Source organism: Trichinella spiralis (genome assembly GCF_000181795.1).
Source record: "Trichinella spiralis strain ISS 195 chromosome Unknown Scfld5, whole genome shotgun sequence".
In the NCBI taxonomy this organism is placed as follows: Eukaryota; Metazoa; Nematoda; class Enoplea; order Trichinellida; family Trichinellidae; genus Trichinella; species Trichinella spiralis.
Window position 1 is genome coordinate 5,227,156 of NW_003526944.1, and position 12,768 is coordinate 5,239,923.

Here is a 12,768-nt window from a genome sequence, read left to right on the forward strand (position 1 = left end):
CCCGGGGACCCCCAAGGCATCATCGCCTCCTAGCCCACGTGCTGGCCTCACGATTTTGGCCGAGATGACCTTGGGTGGATCCATCTGATCCACCCTCGACGGACCAGATGGCCATTCTGATCCGCCGAAGACGTAGCTTCCGCACCAGATGGCGTGCGTTGCTAGGCAGATGTGAACCGTTACGCCTACAAAGCCTTGCCGCCTCATGCACATCAAATTGCCGTCACACCTGATACTCAATATTAATGTACTGTCCTGCAGAACCAACTCATGTTTGCATACTTACCGTATGATTTACAACTCATCATTATTGATTTAATGTATTATGCCTACTTATCTTTTCGAATAAATCTGACTACTGTAAGTTGCTGTTTTTTGCTTGCAATTAAAACCCTCTAATTAACTATTAAAAAACCCTGCTGAAATATGTAGTTACGAGTGATGTTATTATACCTAATTAGAAAATATTATGACCCACTTTTGTGTTTACATTGTATGTTAATCATTTATTAAAAAACTCTCACTGCTAAAATATGTTGTTTCGAGTGACGTTATTTAACCTAATTAAAAATTAAAATACTCAGTGTAGCATTTACGTTGCCTTTTAAACTTTCTAATTAGCATATTAAAATTAATCTCATATTTAATACATTGTTTTCCTAGATATTACGGATTAATAACATTCTATTTATAGAAGATTACTTCCTATTTATAAAATGATTAAACTCGTTGCACCTTGCCTAAGCTGATTGTTTATTTCATTTATACCAAGTTTAATTTTGCCCTTGCCTAATTAAAGGGGACCCCAATTAACATTTTATAAGTAAAAAATTTATATTGAAACAATATCTAATTCACCAATAATTAATAAATAAATAAAATTATGCTTATTTAATGTTTACTATATTACATCCCTTTTAACTGTTTACATAACACTGTTTTAAAGTAAAAATCTACTTTGACATTACATTCTTTAAAGTAAAAAACTGATTTAAACTAAAAATATATTATTATCAGTATAAAATTAATGAATAATTAAAATCTTTTATATGATGAAATGTAAATGAAAAACTGGTTAACTTTTCTACTTTAAAACAGTGTAATGTAAACAAAAACTGAATTTGCCCAATTATTAGATGAATGAACATTATATTTTCTATATCATTTAAGTTCCTTAATGAATAAATTAATGTATAAAATTTTAACAAATTTAAGCATTACTTAGCATGATTACATGGGGAAACTCTCGATGGAGATTAATTTCAAATGTATTATGCCTAAACTGATGAAAGGTGCAACGCCAAATGAACTAGTTAAAGGTGTGACGGCAAATCTGATGTCAATCATTGGCCAAGTGTCAGAGCCGGCGTAACAATAACACAAACGCATAGCGACGCTTACCGTTCCTCTTGGGGGAGTAACGATCACCACTAGATTGGCACTGAAACAGAGTCTCAGCACTACGTCAATTGCGAATTTGCATAACTGCCTCTAGGACAGATACGTCTTACGAATTCACATAGATGTTGAAATCCCATTGCACAAGATTTCAAACAACGTCCATTTCCACACAAATGGACATGGTCATCTCTTTAAAACCGGTCTCTGGCCAGCACGGGACTAGGAGACTCCGCCGAGGGAAGTCCCCGTTAACGGGCAGGAGGGCGGGGGGCGGCGCGGGGGCGGTCGGGCTGAAAAAAAACCTTGCTTGAGATCCCATTGCTGGGATCCGAGCAAGGCGGCAGGCCTCTGGTACCGCAACCGGGAGAGGAAGAGGTGAGCTTTGAAAATATGGACTTTGATCATTTGATACGGTTAGGGTCGCGTCGTGCAGTGTAACCCGTCGAACTCCTGCACACCACCCTATCTCACATTCCTCCTATCCTTGCACTGCTATTCTCAAACATTTACTTATTCTAATACTCAAACTATAGCAGTGCTACAAACTCACTATGCTCAAAAATTGTCCTTTGAAATGATCGACAAATTATTCAACCATTTCACTTTCCGCAAATGAACCCTAAACTCAACTCGACAAGGCATGGGACGTGAAAACGTTCAAATGCGGAAAGCCACTCAAATTTATTATAATAATACTCATGATCTACATCCAGTTACTCTAATTAACAAACGTTTGAATTAAATGCTCCACCAACTTACAGCTCGAGTTTATATAAATTACAGACTCAAGAACTCCTCAGTGAAGTTTAACTAATTAGCCTAACTCAAAGAATTATACTTACCAAACTTACCCCTTGTCTTTGGGATGTCTTCTTTTATCTTCTATTCTTCTGTATCTAAATGTTGGAGAATTAATTTAATGAAGTAATGTTTTAATAAATAAAAAAACAAAGCCGTTAGTATTGTTCTTCTTCGTCTGTCATTGCATTGAAAGCGCCATTGTTCATTCGCCGCACATCGTTCGCCTACAATCATTTGAAATGAGTTTCTAGAGCAACTAATAGTAGCCACAGGAAAATTTACATAAAGTTCATTTCTACTGATTAACAAGTATGAAACGTATTTCATTTCGTTGGACAAACATTATTTGGGCCACGCATAAGCTCAAAAGCAAACAAATTGAAAATGTACTCAAATTTGCATACAAACTAGACAACGCCCATGCTTGAAGAGATAACATTCTATCATATCTTAAAGCATATCTTGCTTTACATTTAACGCGAAAATGAATTGATCAGATGCCGTTCAACCCTGCTATAAGTCAACAGTCTGTTTGACTGGCGCTCTGCTAATCTGAAGGTAATTTTCAAATGGCCCAATTTGCATAAAAGTCAGGCAATGCGCATGCAGCCGAATAAACCGGCGTAAGTAAGTTGAATGTGCTACACAGAGATGAATTAGGACATAATCTCAACATAATATAAACAATGTGCCCACGTTGGCTGCGCCCCTTGATCAACAAAATTAACTGGATGAAAATTTTGATTCATTTATTTTCTTGATGATGTAAAATTTTAAAAACAATATTAAATGATAATGAAATTAAATAATTTATGTATGAAAACAGTATTTTTCTGACCTGCATAATAGAGAACACTGTCCGCTTAGTGATATTCCACCTGTTCAATTCAGAATGAAATTGAATGCTATAAGCAAGTGAAAATTGAAAAATTTATCGTCTTTTACAGTTAAATCTAGATTATTACGCAAAGTAATAAATTGAAAAATGAATTTGATCAGAGCCTACAATGTATAGATTTATGTACTTCAGAATTCTGTATAAAATTGTTGTGCATATTTATTCAAAACCTACGTAAATACAGAAAAATACTGACGCTGAAATATACAAAGCACAAAAAGCATGAGTACAAAAAGTTTTGACACTGAATTTTTTTCTGAATACAGCTTTTTTCCCTTGCAGTTAAGTTACGCACCGCCACCGCTAATCACACACCAGTGAAACGAGATATCAAATATGGATGCAATGTTCGCTCTTCTCTGATGAGGTCGTTTCTTTCAAACCTTCTTATCAGTAATTTGGCAATTAGTATACTGTATAGAACTGTATTTATAATTATTAATTATATTTCCATGCTTTCATTTTTCAAATATACTTCAACTTAATGATGTGCATAATAGATCGACACTTTGCACGCAGAATTAAAAATTCTTTAAGTGAGATAGAAATTCTTATAAAGATAAATTTTCACCTCACTTCAACATGAAAAAAAAACAGAAATACAGTTTTACTTTGAAAAATATCTTACTTACATCTAACATATTACAAACTTCACTAACTTAATTAAACAAAGGAATAACCTCTGTTTATAGAATCATCCCAAGCCAAACGTTACAGAATCAGCATAGAAAAAAATCGCATTTACCCTTTGTGTTCACATGTTTTACTTCGTGTTGTCTGCGTTTTCACTTTTTCTTTATCCATTTTTATTCCTGTAAAAGTGATATTAAATGAAAAATTTTGATGCTTTAGACACATAGTAAAAGATACAACAAATATGAAATTGAATTTTCAATTATATCCAATTAATTATTTTCAATTAAATGATAGTTATTTACAAAATAAGTATCGAATGCTTTGAAAAAAACGAAACCAAAATAGAAAAATATGATGCCTTTCAGCAATTGAAAACTGACTTCAGTAGTTACTGAACGCCACTAATAAAATCAGAGAATCTTCATATGGCTGCCACTTGCCAGAAACTAATACAAGATTACTGAGAGTAAGGAAATTTTTAAAGGACCCTGATTTGCATATTGTAGCGTTAGAAATGGGTTTTAGTGCATTTGAAATTATTCTCAAAGATGAATGCTAACCTGGCGCTGACGTTATGGAAATTATAGACATTCATGTACAAAAACTTACTGATCCAGCAGGTAGGGACGGTTACATTTAACTTATCTGAATCTGATTTCAGATGTCTTGTTAAATTTATCCAATGAAGACTTTTAGAAAATTCAGAAATGAACTTGACTGGCGGAGGTCACCAATTAAACATTCGGTTAATACATAAACTGTGTGACTGAACGCTAACACAAATAATTAACTTAGACAAAACCCGCCCCTGCACGTCTGAATTTGAGATTTGAAAATTCAAAAATGACCCACATAAATGGAACTCATGGCGAGAAGCTTTTCACGAAAATGTAAAGACTCTGATTTTTCGCTTTGACAAACAAAATTAGCCAAATCAAAAATGCAATTTACAAAGTGTTTCTAATTACGTAAAATAAAAACAATATAATAAGTAAAAGTGCAAATAACTTTTGGGAAAAAAAGAAGCAGTTTTTGATCGTGCTGCCTCGCTGCTAATACCTACATCTGCGCACATTGTAAGAGTGCACAAATGGCCACATCAACCACCAGTGGAATACGAACGAGCGAACGTTTCCACTGCCAAGCAGAACGAAATAATTTTCGTATTTATAATAAGAGCAAAATATTATTATTCGTTACATTCATCTTGATTTTTAATAAATTTGTTAGAATACAGCATTTTGAAAAAACAAACATTATGTCAAGAAGTTAATCTTATAATGAAAATTTCAATTTACGTCTAGCATGAAAGGAAGAATATTTTATTATATCTTTTATGTATATATATATATATATATATGTATATATATATATATGACTTTTGCTGTTTTCTCTATGAAATTTATTTTAAACGTTGCAAAGCGTATATTGCTCGGAGCCCATTAGTGCTTTTCGTGTCTAAGGCCGACTGCTCCTCAAATTTTTGAGGTATTCAATCTTAGCACCAACCACCAGTGGAATACGAGCAAGCAAACGTCTCGACCGCCGATTTCCATAAAACTTTTCTTTACATTTATAATTAAGAATACATATAAATGTAAAGACTTCTGCTTATTGCTTTCACAAACAAAAGTAAACAAACAAAAAATGTAATTTACCAAATATTTCAGATGATGTAAAATTTCAGAAATAATAATGCAGTGATAAAATAAAGTTGAAGAACTTGCTGTATAGAATATTTTGGTTGGAATCCATTACGATTCAGTGATGAAAAAAAACGGTCAATAGTATTACCTCCCTGCATTGCGGCAAGGAAATATTAAACCCTCAGGATGCACACTTTGTAAGAGTGTACAAACCACCATATCAACCATCAGTGGAATACGAACATGCGGACGTTTCCACTGCCAGTTGAAATAAAATAATTTTAATATTTATAATTAGAGCAAACTTTTGATTTTCATAAACGATTTTTATGGAAAAATAGTATAAATAATAAAATTAAAGGGTAGAATTGTTCATAAACAAAATTACTATACGCGTTTCTGACTAATGTATTGCTTTAAATTAAATGCAAATTGTGTGAAAAAATATTTACAAAAAAAGAAAATACTGTTTTCTCCATATCAGATGCTACTTCGACTATATTATCAGTTTTGCAACGTGAAAATGAATAAATACATTTTATTCAAATACTATTCAGTAGTTTCTTAGCTCAGCTTAACTCTCTTATTTTCGCTCATTACTCTACATGTAATGAATAATATTAATTTACGACAATTAAATTTCACTTAATTTATTCAATTTTTGAATATAAAAAATTGTAAATGGTGCAGAAATATTAATTGATTTCAGTAATTCGCTTTTAATAATAATTTGTTTATAAGATATTTGTCTTCTTTTTAAAAATATAAATACATGAACAAACTGCTGTTGATCTTAAACATAAAATTTTACACAGAACAGATCTATTCTTAATAATGCTTAATATAATCATGTTCAATGATTATATATTAGCGGACGTAATTGGAATAATAGCAATTTATGTAAAGTAACCGGATAATTTAGAGAGTGCATTGCATTAAAAAAGAATAATGATGCGTAAAACATTGAGATACCCTGCCAAATTTAACCAATGAAAACATTTTAAAAATTCAAAAATGACCTTGATATTTAAAATTCAGTCAAAATATAAATTACCGGGCAGAAAACGCCATAACAAAAAATTCACTTAGACAAAACACGCCCCCGCATGCCTGAATCTGAGATTTGAAAATTCGAAAATGACCCACATAAATGGAACTCATGACGAAAAGCTTTTCAGAAAAATGTAAAGACTCTGGTTTTTCGCTGTGACAAACAAAATTAGCAAAATCAAAAATGTAATTTACAAATTACTTTTAATTATGTAAAATTAAAAAAAAATAATAATTCAAAATATGATTTGAACTCTGTTGCGTTTTTATGAAGTGGTAAGTAGGTTTGCACTGTCCTGCGGGACATTTGCGCACTTTGTAAGAGTGCACAACCCCACACATCAACCATCAGTGGAATACGAACGAGCGAACGTTTCCACTGCCACTGAGAATAAAATTATTTTGATATTTACAATTAGAGCAAAATATTATTGTTCACGATATTTACTGTTGATAATTATTAGAAACATATAAGAGAAGAAATCACATATCAAAAAATTAATTTTATAATAAAAATTTAAATTTACTCGCAACATGAAAATGAAAATATTTCATTTTATCATTTACGTATATAAATTTGTTTGCTATTTTCTGCATGAATTCTATTTGAAAAATTGTAAAATCGGGGAGTGGCCGCATTTTTATTGAAGGGCATTGTTACTAGATGACTGGCTGAGCTCATAGCGTTGATTTCATATGCATTATGCTCGTAACTGAGGAATCGCATGATTAGCGATACTTGTCGTTGGTACTGAAAGCGCCACATCATCTAATACAGTGGAATACAAACATGCAGACGTCTGCACCGTCAAGTCTAATAAAACATTTTTTATATTCATAATTAGCAGTATAAATTATTGTTGTCATTTAATTTTTTATTTTTAACTCATTTGTTTAGAATTTTATAAAATTTTTATGTAAATAATTTCCGTTAATTAATGTTGAAATTCTTTCCTTTCATATTTGAAATGATTATTATCATAAAAAGCACAGCTTTGTTTTTGATTAAACTTTTTTTATGAAAAAAACGAGTGAAAATAATAAAACTAAAGGGTAGAAATGCTTGCAAACAGAATTAATGTACGTGTTGCTGTCTAACGTATTGTTCTAAATTTAGAAATAAATGTGGGGGAAAATCTGCACAAAAGGAAAATATTGTTGTTTCCATATTTGATCATACGTTGACTATATTCTTAGATTTGCAGCATGAAAATCAGTAAATACATTTTATTAAAATGTTACTCTATAGCTCAGCTTAACTTTTCTATTTTCTTTAATTACACTACTAATGAATAATATTGATTTGCTACCATTGAATTTCAGATAATTTGTTCAGTTTTTGAATATAAAAAATTGTAATCGATGTAGAAATATTAAATGATTTTGATTTTCAAAAGATTAATGAAATATAATGCCGCAGGACTAGTTGTGCGTTGAATGAATGAGAGATGCTAGAAAAGAAATGATTTTTTAGCAAAGCTGATTTGTATAGTACGCTTGTAACGTTCTTGGCTAAAACTCAACCCTTATTAGATTTCCTCTTGAATAATAAATCATAATAGCATCTCAACCAAATATGCGATATAAAAAATTCAACTTTTAGCAGAAGTCCATTTCCATGCTTAAACTATTTTACTTTTAATAATAATTTGTTTATCTTATATTTGCTTTCTTTTTCAAAATTTAAATACCTTTACAAACTGCAGTTGAACTTAAACAAAAAATTTTGCGCAAAACAGATCTATTCTTACTAATGCTTAATATAATTATGCTCAGTGACTGTAAATTCATAAAGATGCATGTATTTTCCTCATGTATGTTCTACAGTACTCTGATGTAATGAAATGCAACGTACAGAAAAATAGTCAAACTCACCTCATTTAGATAACTAAATTTGTGTGTACTGTTGTAGAAATTGAATGACGTATTCGAATTAAACTTTTGATGCTTGTCAGTTAGAGGTACATGTTATTGGAACTAAGTGTGAAAACGTTTATTGCTCTTGAGTACATAGACGTGCAATAATTGGCAAATCAATGGCTGGTTATGAAATTCTACAAAGTAGTTTCTGTTGCTAATTAGGCATTTGTAAACACTGCATTTATTGCACAGGCATGTGGCTGATGTAGACCACAGTCTGCATCTTCTTCAAATTTGTGTGATTTCTGGCCAGTGGCCAGTTTGATCCTTTGCCATTTTTGTTGAGACGTCAGTTGGTCAGTCGTCTTTCCATTCGTCGTGACGGCAGGGGTAGCCTTGAAAAATATGCACGAGATTAAACTCTGGAAGCTGTAATAGGCTTGTTCACAAGACACAGCGACTGGCTAACTTGGCAAGTGAAGCTTTGTGCCTGTGCTTGTTCCAGGCATCTTTTGCTGCGTCTATTATGAAGATTCTATGGATTAGCATAACATGGCAGTGCTAGTGATCCAAAAGAAAATGCGACGATTCCACTTTCGACTTTTGCGTTCTATGCCGTATAGAGCAGCGATCATGTTGTTCAGGTCTATACTACCCATATACATGTTGTAATTTTTTCAATATTTGGGATTTTAGCGCCTATTACTTTTCACCGTCTTCCTCACAGCTGTTTTTGGCTTTACACCAATATATGTCGATGTCGCTAAGACGTGTCTGTTGTCATACCAAGCGTCCGTTCTAGAGTCATAAGCACCTCTGCCGCTTGACTTTAGATCTTTCTCAGAGAGCGGCGGGCAGCCACGAAGTCTGTTTGGTCTAATGGTCCCACAGGATAGGATTCCCATTTTTTAGCCGCAGTTGTAATTCAAGAAATGTGTAGTAATTGTCAAAGAACAGTTTGTAGTTTCTGCACTTTGGCAACGTTTCACACTGTTTTAATACATAATTTTCCATTTGAAAAAACAGTGGGTCTTCGACAATCAGATTTTTCGCGTCGTAAAATATGAAATCATAAAATAAACCCGGCTTACCGGCAGGAGAAATAACCTTGAAGCCCCATTTACAGCATACTGCTCTACAATGTGTGCGCCAGATCTAGTCGAGCGAAACGCGCGTTCCCCATCTTCACATTAATATCTACCAGTAAAAATTATTATTTCTACGTTGTTAAGCTCAATTAATCCTTAAGTTTGGATAGCTGAGTTCTCAATTTATACATCAAAATGCAAATTCATTTTTTGGCCTCACCTACATGCACGAAAGAATGCATTATAAAAAAATCTACCAAGATGAGAAAAAATGAAAAATAAAATATAGTTAAGAAAGCGTCAAAAACACATTAACACAAGCATAGCTAACAATCACGCTTCCGTCAATAGCTATGGGGCACAAAACATTATGTATCAAACTTGATACGCTGGGTCTGAAAGAATTACTGCTTTTAATTAATGATCAATCTTTGAAAAGTCGAACATAATTGAGGCTCTCCAAAGTTGTCATTATGAAGATACTGAAACATCTCCTTGAATCTGTTTCTGCCGATTGTATCTGAGATGGCATCACATCAGAGCTCAACAGACTAGTACATGGAATACTGAGGCATCAGGACAAGACCCATTTTCAGCAGCACTTCAGGAAAGGTTTCCAATTCAGATTCGTTTGTTTGAAAGTTGGAGCTACATAGGGTGGCATAAATATGAGACCGCTCAACAATGAGCTTCAGAAGTCAGAAATTTAATCTCTGCTAAAGTAATCTATGGTTCTCACAAAACATGTCGAGAACAAGATTATGTTTTTGTACATGCAGATATTCATTTACTAGAAGCACATTACTAAAGGAAATATACCCTGAAATGTCGGACTGCTTTCTTTATCCACGTATACTCCGTCTTGCTGAAGGGCTCAAGTTCCTTATCTTCTGACATCAGCTCTGCTGAACTTTAAATGACAGTTACAGACTGCTTATCGACCTCACTGTTTCCGGATCAGATATATCAGCATCATGCAACACAATGGGCTTCTGGATTACTCTTCCACTTCGAGTAAAACGCACACTGAAGTCATAGTCCATGACGATGGTCGAACAAATGTAAAAAAAGTTGCCGTAATTACTCTCCTTTTATATCTTTTTCTGACCCATGGCCATTACAGATGCACAATGTGTTCTACCAAGAGAAGCGTATAGGACAACTTAAAAATTATAAAAAACTTAAAATATTAAGCTTAAATAATAAATAATACAGACTTAAAATAAAAAATAAACTTAAATGTTAAACTCTTTAAAATAATATAAAATAAATAAAATTGTTGTATATTCGAGGAAGGTTTATTGCTGTGATGAGTTAACGTACAACGGTAAAGCGTTTTTTGCTATTTATTGACCAAAACACAACTGAACACACACGATACGAGTAAGTTAAAAAGGACAAAGAATGCAACACGACTACTGACACGCATACACACGTGACTAAGAAGGAGGAGAGTCACACAGTAGGAATATAAAGATGGTCAAGCATGATACTTTTATCTTCTAGCATAATAGGAAATCTTCTCAATCAACAATGTGTCCCAACAAAAATAAAATTTATTTGAACTGAAATTTGAGGCCCGCGTCCAGCTTTACGTGGCAAAGCGAACAAATAGCAACATCTCGCATTTGACTTTTAGCTGAAAAGAAATGGAACTTATCACTATATACTGATTCTCCTCGTTCTGGTCTTCGGTTACATCGCATTACATAAATTACTTTAAAGAAGTGAAAATAAATAAAAAATCAGTCTTTTTGGATACGTTCAGCTTTCTATTAACCCTTCGCAGGTCAAGTGGGGGGCATCTTTACCCTAGCGCTGTTTTTTGCAAATATATCTACCGCACTGCATAGTTTTAGGCCAGATTTTTCTACAGCTAAATTTTATACAATTCTACACGATATACATTTTTTCAAGCGAAAATAATTAATAGATCAGGAATTATAGCGGATGAATCGCATGTCCAGCACAGAATCAACACAATCACAAATCCACCATGCAATGTTCTGAGTGCTGCACGAAAACTTGGAATCACCCATTCAGAGTGAACAGCTTAGAGAGGAAGAACAGTCCTCATCTTAAATGGGAAGAAAGCGTGGTAGATGTAGCATCTGCCCAAGAAAAAATGACCAGAAAACAGATTTCCAATGCTCCACCTGCCAAAAGTGGGTATGCAGACAGCATGCAATTAGGGAAGCATTGTATAGATGTAAAGTTTGTAGAAATTATGCCTGAACTGATTTGATTTGAAGACAGTTAAAATCGTTTATATTCAGAAAATTAATAAAAAATCATTTGTTTTTCAAAAAAAAGCGACGCAATTGCAAAAAAAATGCATGGGGTACATTTTGCACCCCACTTGACCGTTTGAAGTAAAAATTTCGCTTGACCTGAGATAGGTTAAAAACACCACTGTTCAAATGGTGAACAAATTATTGAAGCACAAAAGCAAACATATAAATTTCCATTAAACTCCTTTCCATAGATTATTCAGCAAAACGGCCATTTTTAATTTGCATCTCAATCGCACAGCACACAAAATAAAGCTGGTGAAAAATGACTAAGAAAGTTATTATAAAAAATATGCAAGTCAACAAATCATACTCTCTTGAAAACTACGCATATTATTAACTTATAGCGATTATTTTCCATCACTTCATGCTACAACTTCATCTGACTTTCAAAATCATCATGCAGCATAATAATCAAATTTGTTATGCTTACATGCTTTCAATTTCCATTTAATAACTTCCGATGTCAGATTTCAATTCTTTTCCGTTTGGATAACTATATTTATAGCATTGATTTACAAATCACTAAGCTTTAAAGGTGACTTGTACTAATTTACATATGCATACAGATAAATAAAAAATTGTAGACTTAATAGATGCCAGGTTGGGAATGTTCAAAGATGCTTATTAAAAATATAAAATAAATAGTGCAAGCAATCAGTGAATTCCAACAAGCATCTGAGCAAACTCAGACAAATAATAGCATCGAATGTCTTTCCCAAGTTATAAAAGTACAGATGACTATCACAGATAATATACACTGTCATACCTTTCAATCATAGATAATAACTGAAGAAGAAAATTGAAGTCCAAGATTATACAGTGATACAATGAACAATATCAGACCATGAAACTGAATACCAGTAAAGGAGCAAATAGTGAAATATTTTACTTTAGATCGAATAAGATAATTTTCAATTTGTAATAGGGTAAACATTTCAAGTAATGCACGCTCCATTTACATTTTATATAATATTATGGAAAATATTATTAACATGCAAATTTATTTCACTTCACCAATGTATATCTTCTTCAAGCTCGTTAAAATACATTTATATGAATGAAAATATTAGTATTCATAATAAGGAAGTAGCGTT

At 32.9% G+C, this 12,768-nt stretch overlaps 3 protein-coding genes across 3 annotated transcripts; all 3 read right to left on the reverse strand.

Moving 5' to 3' along the window:
- Positions 1-19: 19 nt before the first annotated feature.
- Positions 20-2,436, reverse strand: Tsp_09274 (prophage PSPPH01, putative transcriptional regulator). Its single transcript, XM_003375648.1, has 3 exons — positions 2,351-2,436; positions 1,704-1,781; positions 20-185 (listed from the first exon to the last, which is right to left on the reverse strand). Exons 1-3 carry the CDS (start codon positions 2,434-2,436, stop codon positions 20-22), a joined length of 330 nt encoding a protein of 109 aa, XP_003375696.1.
- A 6,074-nt stretch (positions 2,437-8,510) lies between these two features.
- On the reverse strand, positions 8,511-8,957 carry Tsp_09275 (hypothetical protein). Its single transcript, XM_003375649.1, has 3 exons — positions 8,845-8,957; positions 8,714-8,813; positions 8,511-8,687 (listed from the first exon to the last, which is right to left on the reverse strand). The coding sequence occupies exons 1-3, from the start codon at positions 8,955-8,957 to the stop codon at positions 8,511-8,513; spliced, it is 390 nt and encodes a 129-aa protein (XP_003375697.1).
- Positions 8,958-9,427: 470 nt separating this feature from the next.
- Positions 9,428-10,423, reverse strand: Tsp_09276 (conserved hypothetical protein). The gene is made up of 5 exons (XM_003375650.1): positions 10,323-10,423; positions 10,200-10,290; positions 9,939-10,069; positions 9,691-9,775; positions 9,428-9,475 (listed from the first exon to the last, which is right to left on the reverse strand). Exons 1-5 carry the CDS (start codon positions 10,421-10,423, stop codon positions 9,428-9,430), a joined length of 456 nt encoding a protein of 151 aa, XP_003375698.1.
- Between the last annotated feature and the right edge of the window lie 2,345 nt (positions 10,424-12,768).

What these genes read in the sequence shown, in the direction of transcription:
- Tsp_09274 (XM_003375648.1), bottom strand. Translation starts at nt 2,436, where the DNA reads ATGATTGTAGGCGAACGATGTGCGGCGAATGAACAATGGCGCTTTCAA. An exon ending in AGAACAATACTAACGGCTTT is followed by an intron (nt 1,782 to 2,350) that starts GTTTTTTTATTT and finishes ATATTTTCAAAG; the next exon opens with CTCACCTCTTCCTCTCCCGG. An exon ending in GCAATGGGATCTCAAGCAAG is followed by an intron (nt 186 to 1,703) that starts GTTTTTTTTCAG and finishes AAGGCTTTGTAG; the next exon opens with GCGTAACGGTTCACATCTGC.
- Tsp_09275 (XM_003375649.1), bottom strand. Translation starts at nt 8,957, where the DNA reads ATGTATATGGGTAGTATAGACCTGAACAACATGATCGCTGCTCTATAC. An exon ending in TGGATCACTAGCACTGCCAT is followed by an intron (nt 8,814 to 8,844) that starts GTTATGCTAATC and finishes TCTTCATAATAG; the next exon opens with ACGCAGCAAAAGATGCCTGG. An exon ending in AGCCTATTACAGCTTCCAGA is followed by an intron (nt 8,688 to 8,713) that starts GTTTAATCTCGT and finishes ATATTTTTCAAG; the next exon opens with GCTACCCCTGCCGTCACGAC.
- Tsp_09276 (XM_003375650.1), bottom strand. Translation starts at nt 10,423, where the DNA reads ATGGACTATGACTTCAGTGTGCGTTTTACTCGAAGTGGAAGAGTAATC. An exon ending in TCTGATCCGGAAACAGTGAG is followed by an intron (nt 10,291 to 10,322) that starts GTCGATAAGCAG and finishes TGTCATTTAAAG; the next exon opens with TTCAGCAGAGCTGATGTCAG. An exon ending in CTGATGCCTCAGTATTCCAT is followed by an intron (nt 9,776 to 9,938) that starts GTACTAGTCTGT and finishes TAATTCTTTCAG; the next exon opens with ACCCAGCGTATCAAGTTTGA.